General features: G+C 41.3%; 1 protein-coding gene across 1 annotated transcript in view; it reads left to right on the forward strand.

Moving 5' to 3' along the window:
• The window catches only part of zfhx4 (zinc finger homeobox 4), a 72,843-nt gene that overhangs the window by 20,357 nt on the left and 37,749 nt on the right, over positions 1–14,737 (forward strand). The window contains 1 exon segment of the mRNA XM_067434880.1: positions 13,967–14,198. Within this exon segment, the coding sequence (XP_067290981.1) occupies positions 13,967–14,198 (232 nt within the window).

Here is a 14,737-nt window from a genome sequence, read left to right on the forward strand (position 1 = left end):
TGTTTACTTTGTGTTGAACTGTGTCATGACCCACTGTCCTAGTTCTTGTATGTTCTCTGTTTCTCATAGGTTAATATTTACTTTGTTTTATTTAACTTGCATTGCATTATACGTATTTTGTCACTGCATTTGACGACGGACAATTAGTTCAGTGGTCATGGACAAAAGAACATAGAAGGTGAACATTTGTTTTCTAGCACCTTGTTGTTGTTGTTGTTTTTAATGTCAAATGTCATTAGTCCAGCTGTAAATTTGATTTGGCCTTCCATGCTCGCCCTTTTCCCAGTTTCCTTTGCTCTCTTTCCTGTAAAGACAGGAATATGCCAGTCAGCCTGTTTACACGATGCCTTTCAGAAATCAAACCTAATTGAATTTATGCCAGAAATATCAATATGTTTAACAGTTGGCCGCTGTTATAGCACTTCACTGAATTTTCACCTCTGTGGAAAGCTGCCCCATCAGCCTGGCATATAATAACAAACATCATGTGAACAGCTGACAAATTTTGAACGTGTGACAGTGTGTGTTTGTCCACATGCATGCATAAAAAAGGGAAATTGCCATGATTATTTTAGATCACCTTGCTATACAAGTTTTTAAACATGTACAAATCACGTTTTAATGTAACTTTGCGGGTCATATATTACTGCTTTGCTCCAGGCCTAAGACAGATAACTGATCCACAGCGGTGGGGGTTGAACAGAGGCCACTGCAGCCTCATCCTGTTCTTAAGTGCATTTGGGTGTTGACTTACTGGACTTGTGTGATTGCCTGAAACAATAATACTAACATCCTGAAATCATAGACCAGCATCACATCCCAGACACATTAGTGGACTCCTCTGGATAAACTGTATTAACTTAATGAGGATCTATTGACCAGCATTAGTCACTTTTGACTTGTGTGCTCGTAAGCCGGCCTGGGCTGTATATTTAGAAAAGTGAATTTAGCAGCTGACAATGGCTAGACTACATAAGAAATTGGCAGCCTTGTGATGATAGCAATAATGCGAACAATTCATTACTTTGACCCAATTACGCATATGGTCATTCAAAAGGGCTTTTTAATAGAAAAGTACAACTACTGTCACTTTCACACTGTGAACCTCCTGAAAAAGATTTAGGTCAGAACCAAATGCACCAAAAGACCTTCCAAGAATAGCAAATTGTCCTGTTTTACTTTTTTTTTTTTCATTTTCAGAAATAATACTTTGAGCTGCTTCGTGTTATTAATGTATTCAGACAGTGTTAGAAATACAGAGCAAGTAACTAAACAACAAAGGGCAAATCCTCCAATGGGTGAAGTCAGCATGAGGCAAATAAAGGGCTGAAAGAATCGCATGTGGTATTTGGAGGCCTGGCATTAAAGACACAGTCCATGGGAATGTTTTGAAATCCTTAGCAGTTTAGAAAGGGGTGGGGGGTCAGGGGGCTTGGCTAATTCTCTAAGCAAATAAAAAGACTCCATGGCAACAGAGAGCATTTCAGATCACATCGAAAGACAAATAGATTAGAGATTAGAAGAAGAGAAAGGCATAGCTTAGCTATGATCTTAGTAAGTCTCGCACTAGATTTGTTTATTCACGTGCACATGTAGTTGGGTCACTGCCTGATTATTGACATGATTGTTTGTGTTTATTCTGAAATGTATAATTAGAGTTTACCTGATTTTTTTTTAGGATCTAACACTTGCACTTTCTTTTCATTGTAAGATCAGATTGAAACAGCACATGGCTATGTAGAGTATGTAGCATTAAATGGTCCTGAACTTTTGAGTTAAATTCTAAACCAGCACAACAGTTGTGTTTTTCTTTTTGAATATGGGAAATGATGTAGTAACAGGAAGACATATAATCTAATGAAATCTGTAGTTTGTATTTTTTTTAAATTAAAAGTTAAAGTTAAAAGGTAAAAAAAAACAAAAAGGTAAAAAAAAACAAAAAACATTAGCATTCAAATGGACGCCTGCCCATTTGAGTTTTATTGGCTCACATTTTAAGAAGTGTTAGAACAGGTGATGGGGGCTGAATTTTGATGGAGAGAGAAGGGTGTCCATTTGACACGGAGGGGGTGAGGGGGTTCGCTCTGGCTCTCTCATCTCCTCGCGCCCCCACCTTTACCCAGAGAGAGGGAAATCTGTTCTACAGATGCGGCTTCTAATGCTTTTGGCAGAAACCGGACCGTTTCGCTCATGTATATTTGGTAGTAAATGTTGAGAAAAAAGAAAAAGAGGTTTCATTATTTGACTAGAAAAACACCTCGTCTTTTATGTTCAAAGGTGAAAGGGTAGCGCACTAAAGAACAAAGTATTGATGACCTTTCCATATGAGCCTCGGAACACAAACTATCATTATGGGCCAAAATTATTGAGGATACAAACAGAAAGCATATTCATTATTTTTATTGCAGCTTTGTACCTACAATTTTTTTTGGGGGTAGAGGAGTTCAGATTTTCCAGACATAAAAAAACTAAATTACATTAGCAGTACAATGTTTCTTTTTTTGTGAAAGACTAAGGCTTCTCATTGGTGGGTTTTAAAGCTCCCAAGCCCACACCTAAAACAGCCTTGGTTTTTTTTTCCACTATTATGAAGTAATTCAGCTATTAAAATAAATACAATACACATTCTTGACCTCTTAGTGTTTGGCTTTCGACTACAGTAATGATATATTATCGTCATACAATTATCGTTAATAAGCACTCAAATAAACTCAGATGTAGTCGAGTGTAAATCTGTCAAGGCCATTCAAAGGCGGTGTAACGCTTGATTAAGAAACGGTGAGAAATGTGTGTTGCTCCAAAGAGCCGATTTGCGCTGGGCACTTGGGTCATTTGAAGCCAAGAATGTTCAATGTGTTGGAAGCAGGGGGAGAAAGGCAGATATTACCCACACCTGTTCACCAGGTGGTCCTCGCTGTGCTCTTCTCTTCCATCTCCCACTCCGCCTATCATTTTCCCTCCCTTTCTGTCTATTCCCTTCTCTCTCTGTACTTCCTCTCTCTGGAGGCTTGTGTGCAGCACATAAGGATGTCCAGCGTGTATCCCCCAGTTGCGCGTCAGGAGCTATGAACTGCTTAATTACAGCAACCACCCCCCTCCCAGAGCATCCGTCATCAGTCAAGCAGAATTTTCTGTCTGTCTGGAGTACAAGGCTCCATTTACATATTTGTATTTTCCTCCTCTTTTTTCCCCTTCCTTGTCTCCTTTCTCCCTGTTATGAGCCACAGGGGCCGTAGCACACATAATGCTCCTCTCTCTGGCGGAGGCAGGCAGGGAGATGGAGCCTTAGCGACTAGCTTTCCGTGGCCTTGTCCCCAGGGAGAGGCAGATAGCCCATCTCATTATCCATGATACGGATGGCAACACCATTGGTCGGGGCAGGGAAATGAGAGGGGAAATTAAAAGAGGGGAGCAGAGAAAAGAGGGAGGAGGAGAGAATGCGAGAGTGAGGAGACTGGAATTTCAGATTTATCAAAAGCCTTTTCCCAACCCTTTTTTACATTTTTCCCCTTTCATTCTCATCCAGAAGGTCAGTATTTCCTCCTCATTTCCCCTTTTTTTCTCTCTCTCACTATTTTGCTCCATCTTTCTATACCAAGATGGCTGCCGGTTGATGGGCACATTATATTACAGCACATTCATTACTGAAGGTCAGCCTCACTCCTTCTCATTTGAAAATCAAATGCCCCATATATATGCAGCTCAAATTATTGTCTGTCATTTCCCCCGATCTGATGCTAAAATGGACAGGAGATTGAGTTGAGGGTATTTGCATAAAAAGCCATTGTGCTATAGAAGAACGAGGAGGATCTATTTTGCATGAGCCTTCATATAGCATCATCATCATTGTTGTTGTCCCTTAGCACACATTGTATTTTATTTTGGGGCGTTTTCCCACATTTTTTTTTTTACAAATACAGGCTGGATTCAAACCAGCGTCTCCAACGTGAGCATAAAAAAATGAATTCTGACAATTATTCATTCTTTTGTCATTTCAAACGTGTATAAAAAAAACTGCATAAGAATTCTTCATCTTCATTTTGAAGTTGTCAACTGTTTTCGTCCATATAATGAAAGTCAATAGCATTGGCAAAATAGCATTGGATACCAATGACTTTTATTTTATTAAAAACAACAGTTAAAAAATTCTTCTGCATAGCCTTTGTGTTGCGCCAACAGATTTGAAACGACGTGAGAAAATTGTCACTTTTTGGGTGAACATTGCTTTTAACTACCCAGAAGTGCACTGAAATATGTTGTTTTTGATAGATTTGGTTTTTTTTAACCATGTTTGTTGCCTTTACTCTCATGCTATCTGCAAAATTATACACTATACCCCATAGAAAGCATCCTGAAAGAAACCTGAGTGGAGATGAGAGAGAATGGCCAAAAAGAAAAGCGGATATGGCCCGGTCTCAGCTGTTTGTCAATAAGAGCTGGTCCCCCACAGTACCAGAGGACTTTTTGAACAGGTCCAAACGGCCTTATGAAAGCCCGGGCTTTACTTTCCGAATGCAAACAAAACCACAGGCTCACAAACGCGTCCGTTTATCCACTTACTCTCTGCAGGCATAAAAGTATGTCAGCACTCTCTCAGCCTCCCGCTCTGACCCGACAGGGAGGCCAGATTATTCAGACGCTCTCGTCTTTCACCTGCACGCGGATTACAATGGGAATCTTTCAGGGGAGGGCGCGAGGGGGAGGGGGTATAATTAAAGCATACAGACAGACGAGTGTGGGTGCAAACACAAAGCCCAGGCTTCAGCTAGGCCCTGCTGTCATTAATCCTCATAGATATTAATAGGTATTTCTCCCATCATGCCCTCCCCGCTCATAAGCAGATGGTCATCTCCACACCGGCCCCACAGGACTAACGTTTGCTGACGGACAACTTAAAGCACTGTGATAAAGTGTGGCGCCCCAGACACCCCTCTCTTTCCTGTTTTGCTGTTTTTTTTCTTCTTCTTTCTATCTATCTTGTAAGATGGGTGGGGGGCCGCCATATGAGGATGCTCTGATATTAATAACCAGATGTGATCTTCCTGTTGGCCGTGGGTCAGAGAGGCCGGCCAGGTCAGCCCATTTGTCTCTGTGCAGGCACTGTGAAGGCTATTGAGGCTGACAGGTATGGGAACCATAGCAGAGGAAATAAGACTTACCGAGCCCTGAAGGGGAGCGTGGCACTCCCAGGAACAAAGAGTGGCAGGAGTTTGTCATTTTTACCCCTTTCCTTTCTGTTCCTCATTTTTTTTCTTTTTTCTTCTTCTTCGTTTTTTCACTCCCCCCACCCCTCCATTTCTCATGGGATTTGGGCCCAGCTTAACAAAGGATGACTCACAGTTCTCTGATAAGGCCAGCCGTGGAAGGACTTGAATTGCAATAATATGATATTCTTGGTGAAATAGCTGGCTGAAGGTAATTAGCTTTGTTTTAACTCTCCAGACACAGACAGAGAGCAAACATATGACTTTGTCTGGAAAGCATTATTGGACAATAAATGTATGCCTGAACGTCACACGCTCCCCTGAGGTCTCCCCTGTAACTCAGCTGAGATTTTTCTTTCAATGCTAACCTTTATTCTCGCAGTTATTTTAAGTAGCTACACGCAGGCTGCATGTTTAAAAAAAGAAGAATCACCCCGAAGATTATTAGGTCGGTCAACAATTAACGGCAAAGAGAGAGAGTTTGCAGAAAAGATTGGAATTAAGATCAATATTGACGTGTGTCGTTTAATAACAGCTATGGCCCAGAACGGATGCCCTAGTGAAGACAGAGCAGCAGTCATGGGTGGCAGTTTTTGCTCACATTAACAGACCTGAATGCAAGAAAGCATTCCTCAAGTAATTGATTTTAAACATTAGGTGCTCACTGAATAGATAAGTAGAGTGTGATATTCGATTACAGAGCAAAGAACTCATTTAACCTCCTGTTCTTTCCTGGCCAGGATTTCCAACACAATACGATTTACCTCCCCTTAGGTTCAGCAGGATTAGACTGTTACTAGTAATCCTTAATGCTTTGAAATAGATCTGATAGAAGTCCCACTCACTTGTTTGGGATTACACCCATGATTTTTTCCACATTTAGGTAAATTAACCCGTTGAATTATCATTTTCATAATTGTCCAAAGCATTTCCGTCAGATCCAGATGGCCCTTTTGTTTAATGCGGTGTACTATAATTAAAAAATTTCCAACATCCAAATGCTCACCTTAGTTTCCTCTTAATATCATGCTTTACTGAATGCCACCAAGCTTAATTGTTCACCCAAAGGTGCAGTGTGTTTGAAAAGAAGGCTGTCTGGTTTGTGTGATTCTCCGGAGAACAAAGGCAAACATTTCAGTAATCTTCAAAGTGGCCAGTGGTATGTCGAGTGGACCGTGGAATGCAAGCTATGGCTAGGGCTTTTCAGCGAAAAAACAATGGCTTTCCTTTTATGGGTTGTAACTGCATAAACTGTGGTTGAGACATTAGCTGTATCAGTTGTATCGACTTACAATACCACAGTTTGAATTGATGTGTTTATACGCATTAGAAGCACTAGAACATTTATATTTGTCTGTATGTATTTAACATTCTTAATATATCCCCGTCGGCTCTTGATGTGTGGGTTAGTGGGTGGATAAGGTGTTATTTACTTAGACTCTTTTGATACAGCACAGGTTAAAAGCGTTCACCCCTACAGACTCGACTCCTGAAGATCTTCGTAGGCAATATGCAAAGCGTTCGGCTAAGAAGTGCTCCCATTGAGGAGTGAGAGCAGCAAAGCAAGAGGCAGGGCTCTTTAAACAAGCTCCGCTCCGTGATCCCTGCGCTCTCTTCCTCCCTCCCTCTTTCCCTCCCTCCTATAATAGGATGCAAATCAGGGACCCTCCTCTATGTTGTTTTGGAAGGGGAGAAGGCAGATGGAACATGAAAGGGTTTAATGTTTAAAAGTATGAATAGGGAAAGCACACAGCGGTGAGTCTGGGCTCATTCGGCTCTTATCAGATACACAAGGTGGGAGATTGTCTCACCGTTGCATGGGCTCGTTTTAAAGGAAAGATTTCAGCCCGTAGAGTAGACCATGCATCATAATTAGTCGGAATGTCACAGTCTCGTACTGTACTGGCTGAGGGTCACAAGCATGGATCATCCTTTCCTGTGCTTCCCACCTGAGACTATGAGCTCATAACTCTTTGTTTGCATTAAAAACACATGCTGAGATGTGGGGGGATGGTATGATACAAGATCTCCAAAATTTATTTACTTACAAATTTTGCTGCACATTATTCATATTTTATTTTGTAGTTAAAACATTTCATCATTTTATAATAGTATGTTCGGTGTTTGGAGGCAAAGGTTACGGTAAACTTCTTAATTTTCAAATAATTGTCATGGTTTTATACATTTGACAGTTAACCAGCATTCACTTTTTAAATAAATAAATGTATAAACATGTAAAATCATATAAATGGTTTGATTAAAGATTATCCAATAATTATTAAATGTATGTTTAATTCGTATTAATACCATTAAAAGTTTGAGGTGCTCTTTTTAGTAATTTGTTGTATTGTATTTAGTAATTATTTTACAAACTCTGGTGAGACGAGTATCAAACATATTCCTTACCACTGCTCAATTGGAGAACCAAAGTTTTGTGATAGCATGGCATGAAGATGATGGTGGTGCCTCTGGTCTTTTTCACCTTCTGATGGAGACAGGCTAAGCTTTTAAGGGTAATGGTAAGGTCAGTGGATTTAATGGGAGAGAAGTGTCCAGGCGACAGATTTTAAATCACCATAATATAAATACACCTCCATTTTCTTTGGGAGTTTGCTTTCTTTTAAGGCAATTTGAGGAGTAGACGAACATTCGTGTCTGTCTTAGCGGTGGGAAGGATTAGAGGAGTGAAGATTAAGGACTAGTTCTTAATCTTCCATATCAACTACAGAGGTGAGAGGTGATATGCAAATGGAATTTTCCAATGCTGCTGCTTCATGTTTAAGTCTGGTGATTCTATTATATAGACGAGAGGGTCATTTATATGGTTACCAATCAGCAACAACAGGATGTCATCAATATAGTCTCTGGCTTCGTTTCTAAACCTACCTAGACAGCATTTTTGGGCATTATAAATGTTTAATCCTGTCTACATAGGCAAAAAACGTTCCAAATGTTTGTTTTAACATTTAAACATGCCTATTACACTCCAAACAAATTCATAGTCACAGTTCACAAGGTTTTAAAACATTTTAAATGTTCAAATTGAAAGTTTGAACGTGCCTAGGATTCCAAAAATGTTGCCTAGGCACCTCTGTGTTTTTCTTTAATGTGATATTTAAATAAGCAAAGAACTTTATAATAGTAGGCTACTTTAAAACATGATCATAATGATTTAAGGATTGACAGATTGTTCTTCTGCAGTAAGACCTCTGGTTGACCTTCAACAGAGTCAGAGAGTTCAGTGGACCAGTGGGAAGAGCATACGATTTTGGAGTACAGTTGCGTGAACCCTGTAGTGTCTTAAGTTTTCGTTCATTTCCTTCTGTCATAGGAACATTATTGCAAGCCTAATGATATATACCAGATCAACAAGATTAGCACCACATGGAAATATTTTTCTTCACGTGTCTCTCTTCATCTGTTTACCGTTCGGCGAGAAACGTATGAAGCCATGGAATGATTGGTTCCCAACGCCCTGTGCACTGTTTGCTTTAATAGCGATTCGACAGGAATTGGCGCTTGCAGCGATCAATGAATTATTACGTTGCGGATCAATCCACATATTAAAATGCTGGTAAAACACAAGCACTCAGACTTCGACATGATTAATGCGGATGTAAATGTACATGAGAGGAAAAACAATATTTCCAAAGAAACACACAGAAGTTCTTTTAAGACTTTCCGCAAACCGGCTGTCAATTCGTAGATTTATGTGTTTTTGGTGGATTTCTGTTTGGACCACGCTTGGCTGGCCAACATTTACATGAACTGTTCCAAAGTCAAAGTGCAGACTGCATCGACATACTGAAGGGTTCATTGCAGACTGCAATATTCACAGTACATTGTAGCTCCACAGGACTAGTGTCCTTGGGAAAATGGGGCGTGTGTCGCCCCAGACCGGTCCTGCTGGTCTCAGCGCGATTACAGTAAATGAGAGGCTGTGGATGGACGCTGCAGCAGTTGTGGGTTTTAGTCGTTTTGGAGGGACCCCGGGGTGTGTCCCGCTCTCTTTACTGTGTCTCCACAAGCCACCTCAGACGAGAGTGTGCTGCTGAAAGACACATTGTGCTAATTCACTTATTTAACTTGGCATCCATTTGCAAGGATGATTATTATTATTATATGACCTAAGCAGCAAACCATACAGCCATGCACTGGCAGAATGTCCTAAGCCATAATTACATATGATGAACCAGACGGATTCAGAGGGAAAAAATAAATAGGGGAGGTAATTTGGGGCTCTTTGATGCATTCCTTAGGATTTGTTGAGGTAGGGGAGAGAGAAAGTTAAAAAGAAATGTTTTTTGCTCTTGTTTTGTGCCTGTAGCGGAAAAGACGGTGGCCTTGTGCACAATCTCTGAATGGAATGTAGAGGGCATACCTCTCGCACAAGAATTTCACTCAGGTTGCCAACTCCTGCGGTACCCATGATATAACATTACATTTATGTCTCCAGGCTCAATAGTGGTTACTGGTAACATGTGTTTGGACGGTGTCAGCATTGATGGAATCGTATACCTGGCCGGCCTCCAAGTAAGGCTGGAATGTGTTTAAAATGCTTTGAGGAACAAAACAAGCTTTTGTTTATTTTCTTTTTTTTTCCCCATTCTCGGGGTCCCCAGAGTTAGACCGGAAACCGGTGCCTCTTCGAAAGCATACAAACAAGTATTAAAGAAGCAGATTTTTAATTTTTTTTATTTATTTTTATGTATTAAAAATGCTCAAAAACATTATTTTTTATACCATGTTTTCTTTTTGGATTTTTTCCCACTAATGACCTGAAAGCATTTGAATGCCCTAATTTGTTTTCGTTTAGAAGCAACATATTTTTTTAACCCTTCATATTTTTCTTTTCTTGTCTGAAGGAGTCTTGTCATCCTAGCAGAACGGAGCGAATAAACATCTAGTCTCAAACAGCCCTTATCCTTATTCTGAATTCCACTAATGAGTCTGTTTTGTCACTGCAGGCAGTACAAATGAAACCAGTCTCCTACTGCCAACAGCAGACGGGCAGAGGGGAAGGCAACGAGAGGTGTTTTGTAATCATTGAAGTCAGTATAAATAAATAAGTCTCGTCAGGTTAGGGAAAAAACACGCTCCCTGGGAATTGGGGCCTAGGTTGACAGGTGATGAGGAGTCCCTGGTGCTTTGATTTGCATTGTTTTGGCAGCACAGTACGATGGCGTCTTTGCTTTAGAGTCGCCCAACTCATGCCTGATTAGGTCCTGGGAGCCCAGAGAGAACGAGAGGTGGGTGTTCGTGCCCACAATCCCGTTCAACTGGATGTGCTCTTTGGCATGCCAAGGGGCACCCAGGGACGACAAGTTAGCTAAAATGATTGGACCCCATGGGGTTTTAGACTCTTGGTTGTTTGCCAAATGCTAATCTAGAACAATTACCCATCAAAGGCAAGAGCGCTCCACTATATTGTCATAGATAGCCTCTTTGCCACCCACAACAACAGCACTTGGAGCAGTTTCAGAGATTTTCTTAGCGCTTGACAGAATAACTGCACGATTTATCCTCCAGCTTTCTGCAAAACCAAGTCGAGGTGAGAGAAACTGGAGTCTTATTCTTCTTATTTATTTATTTTAGTAATAAATAGGCCTTCTTTTCTTTGCTAGCAGCATCCTGACTTTTCGGTGGGCAGAATCTGCTACAGGATGCCACAAACATTTTGAACTTTGCAGGTAGTATATAACTGCTTTGTGAGTCTGGCAGTACTAAAAATGGTAAGCTTAAACCTCATAAATCAGAAACCCCAGGCTCGAGTCTCTGAACAGCTTGCACCAGTGCCACAGGGGTCTATAAAAGAAGGAAGAAAAATACTCGATTTCAATATAGGTCTTGAGCAAACAAAGCAGGAATGCTGATAGTGAATAAATTAATATTTTCTAGAGTTACGCAGTCTTTCTGCCCTTAAACGTTAGACATGCATTCTTGCATTGTTTTTTTTTTATGAAGACCATAAAAATGGATACACAACTGTGATTATGATTCAGAATAATTTAAGATGTGTGGTCAGGCTTGTTCACAAAGAACACAAATCTATTTCATATTAGTATGAAAATAGCTTCTAGAGGCTTCTAAAAGGGGCTACAACTCAGGATAAGATGCGCATAAATGCAATATGAGGATATGAATGCGACAATAGCTAGCCAATAGCCCTTGAGCAAATGCTTGTTTATTAGCGATAGTTATTCATCTTAATGAGGTTTAGTCATCATGCAGAGAAAACAAATTATATTGCTGTTTTTCCCAGAAATCATCTTGAGTCTAAATGGAATGACGTGATTTTTTTTCTTTCTTTCATTAACTGTACGACTACCTAAGATGAATTTATGATGCAAAGGTTACATAGACATCTGGTTCTGAATTAGCAATGAGATTGAACTCATTTAGTTTTTTGGGAGAGTCAAGAAAGATTAAGCACATTCTCCTCTTAATTTACAGACAGAAGAGGCCTGAACCATTACGTGTAGCGGTTATCCTAGAGTGGTAGGACCCTTCGAGAGGTTTGTGCGGTAATTCAGCCAGGTTTGAGTCTGTTTACAGGGAGGCAGTCCATACAAGTAGCCCCGCATGTCTTCGAAGGGCTTCCCTTTGGAAAGAAACAAAGATAGCTGTAATTAATGACCCTGAATCTGTGCCAAAAAGGCTTTCCTCTGACAACTTCAACTTAATTAAAGCTTAAGACGTTTCAATGGCCACAGAGAGCCCCTTACGGAGCGCGGCCCTGCAGACTCGTGAGAAAATTCTGCCGAGTTTATGAAAGAAAAGATGTGTGTTACCACTGGTGCCATGACTCTAATCCCTGACAGTCCAAGAATCTGTTTTGTCAAAAGGGTTTTCTTTTAGCCGGCTCACACCTGCAGGCACACCGGTACTTCCTTCAGGCCCGGAGAGGACCGGTTTTGTGTTTTAGCGGAAGATCAGATAATGGAGGCCTCGCTCAGCCTTTTGTTTTTACACATTGTTCATTAGTCTGCGAGTACTGTAGGCACACTTGATATGCTTGGTTTGCCTGGGGAACGAGGAGGGAGGTGGGACTGTTTGTTGGATTGGGGGCTTTGTATGTGTTTTAGGTGGAGGGGAGGCCTTGCATGGTGCACTACTGCACAATTTTAATGCAAAACTTTAGCCCAAATTAAAGTGCATAATTGTCAGGCAGGACTGAATGCAGGAGCCCTGCTGTTTGAAACACATTAGAGTTGAATAGAACAATATGCAAAGCTGGACAGTTCGGATTTCGCCTACAAAGCACTGTTTTAAATACTTTCTCTCTCCTTCTGTGTCTAGCCTCCGCTTGGAGTCTCTTGTCAGAATTAACAAGCTTAGGAAGCCCCACCAGCTCAGTGCGTGTGTGCGTGCTTGTCCCTAAAAAGACCAATCCAGTTTGGGTTTTGTTAGAGGCAGAGGGGGAAGGAGGCTGTTCACCTTATTCGCACCAGTTGACCCACTGGAAGCCAGAACGCCAAGAGAAATAAAGCGTTTAGGTGCAGTTTAATAGCTGCAAATAGTGCTGGAATTAGCATGAGAAAGTAGCCAGGATTTCCTCTTAAGCTTTAGGAAAAGTTTAATATTCTTTTGTGTATGCGCACATTAGAGCTAAGTGATATAGATAAAAAACAAAACAACAATTTTAATATTAATCTAAATTTATAATCTATATCTTTTTTTTTTTAAACAAACCATTTGAACTAATTCATGAATGAACTGAACTTGATTCAAACTAATTTTTTCAACTAAAATTTAAAAAGTTATTTTTTTTTAGATTTAGCCTTCAAAATATCAGCAGCATGGTGGCAGTAACACCACTGTGAGATTCACACACACATACAGTGGAGTCTGTGTAGCAGGGGTTTTTGTGTCAGCGAAGAAGAGAGAGAGAGGGTGGGAGAGGGAGAGGGAGGCCACGCGGGGGTTTAGCTTCCACTCTCCTTTGCTAATGCACCACAGGCCTTCATACGCCTCTCTATACATACACAAAGCAGCATGTGATTATTTAGACTACATAAAACCTGAATGTGTGTGTGTGTGTCAGTATATGTTTAAACTGTTTCACAACCCTCCATAGGCCGTTATGAGTGGGATGGCAGCCGAGGTGCCTCTCTCCTACCGAAAGAAGCTGCAGACCTGTGGTAGTTTTATAGCAAGGGCCTGGTAGATTTGTTTTCTTATCTTTATCGCTGCACAGATAGTAAATTACTCCCACCAGATCCCATCTTCTATCATCCCCTTATCCCTTTCTAAAGTTGCACAGTCCAGACTTAAGTTAAGCTGGACTTTTTGTCGCGGTAAATTACTCGTATGTCCCAGATTACGTGATGCCAGGCGAAGACACGTTGGCTCGTCTCCCCCTCTGCACCTCGCTTGCTCTCCCTCGTCTGTCTTTCCTCATCGGGCAGCCCCTCTAAAGTACTCGGCTTTGACAATCTCTCTTTGTTATCAGTATTTATGTTTGGGACAAAGCTGGAAGGAATGCATTTCATGTCGGGAGATTATTACGGTGGAAAGGAAGTATCTGTTTCATGTAGGTGCTGTCTCAGCCCGTGAAACAAACGATGGCTGTAATTTCATGTGAAGCGTATAGCCCCTAATGACTTTTTCCCCTTCTCTCCTTCTCTCCCCTTCTCTCTCTCTCTCTCTCTCTCTCTCTCTCTCTCTCTCTCTCTCTCTCTCTCTCTCTCTCTCTCTCTCTCTCTCTCTCTCTCTCTCTCTCTCTCTCTCCATCTGTGCTCACACCTCCTCCCCTCCTGCAGCACTTGCAAAAACAAGAGAGTGCGTGTAACTCGGAGTCCTGCTACTACTACTGCGCGTTGTGCGACTACTCCAGCCGAGCCAAGCTGAACCTGCTGCAGCACCTTCGCTCGGTCAAGCACCAGCAGAGCGAAGGTCTCCGCAAGCTGCAGCTGCACCAGCAGGGCCTTCCTCCAGACGAAGACAACCTCGCCGATATTTACTTCGTCAAGGACTGCCCTCCAAACGAATCGGGTGAGTGCACCATTTAGCCCACTCCCATACCACATACCTCCTCCTTCAAATGCAAACCCGGAGCACCTCTTCTCCCGATGTAAAACACGCCAGCTGCCTAATCTCCCTAAAATGAACATGTTGTTCCCATTACGGACCGTCTTTTTATATCAGTACCACACTCAGCCCTGTACGCAGTGACATCTTTAGCAGGCATGCAGAAGGTTATGAAACTCTACCTTGGGAGGATCTCGCAGTGAAATTCTTCCCCCTGGAGTGAGCTTTAATTTCCTTTCTCATGACCAAAGCAATTTGGCTTTCATTTAAAAGTTTTGGAGCTGCCAGAAGCTAATAAGTGTAACAGGACTGTAAAACATTCAGAGACGCACACCAAAAAAAAATAAAAAGGAGGAAAAAAAGATTAATAGTTTTATTTGAGAGGGACCTGTAATTTAAAACATAAGAGCGAGTCAGGGTCCATTATATAATAATGCCCACGTTAATGCCGCTCGACCAAATGAACGCTTAACTTGTTTTTGCATTGCCTGACCTGGCCGAGG

The sequence above is a fragment of the Pseudorasbora parva genome, chromosome 24 (assembly GCF_024679245.1).
Source record: "Pseudorasbora parva isolate DD20220531a chromosome 24, ASM2467924v1, whole genome shotgun sequence".
Lineage (NCBI taxonomy): Eukaryota > Metazoa > Chordata > Actinopteri > Cypriniformes > Gobionidae > Pseudorasbora > Pseudorasbora parva.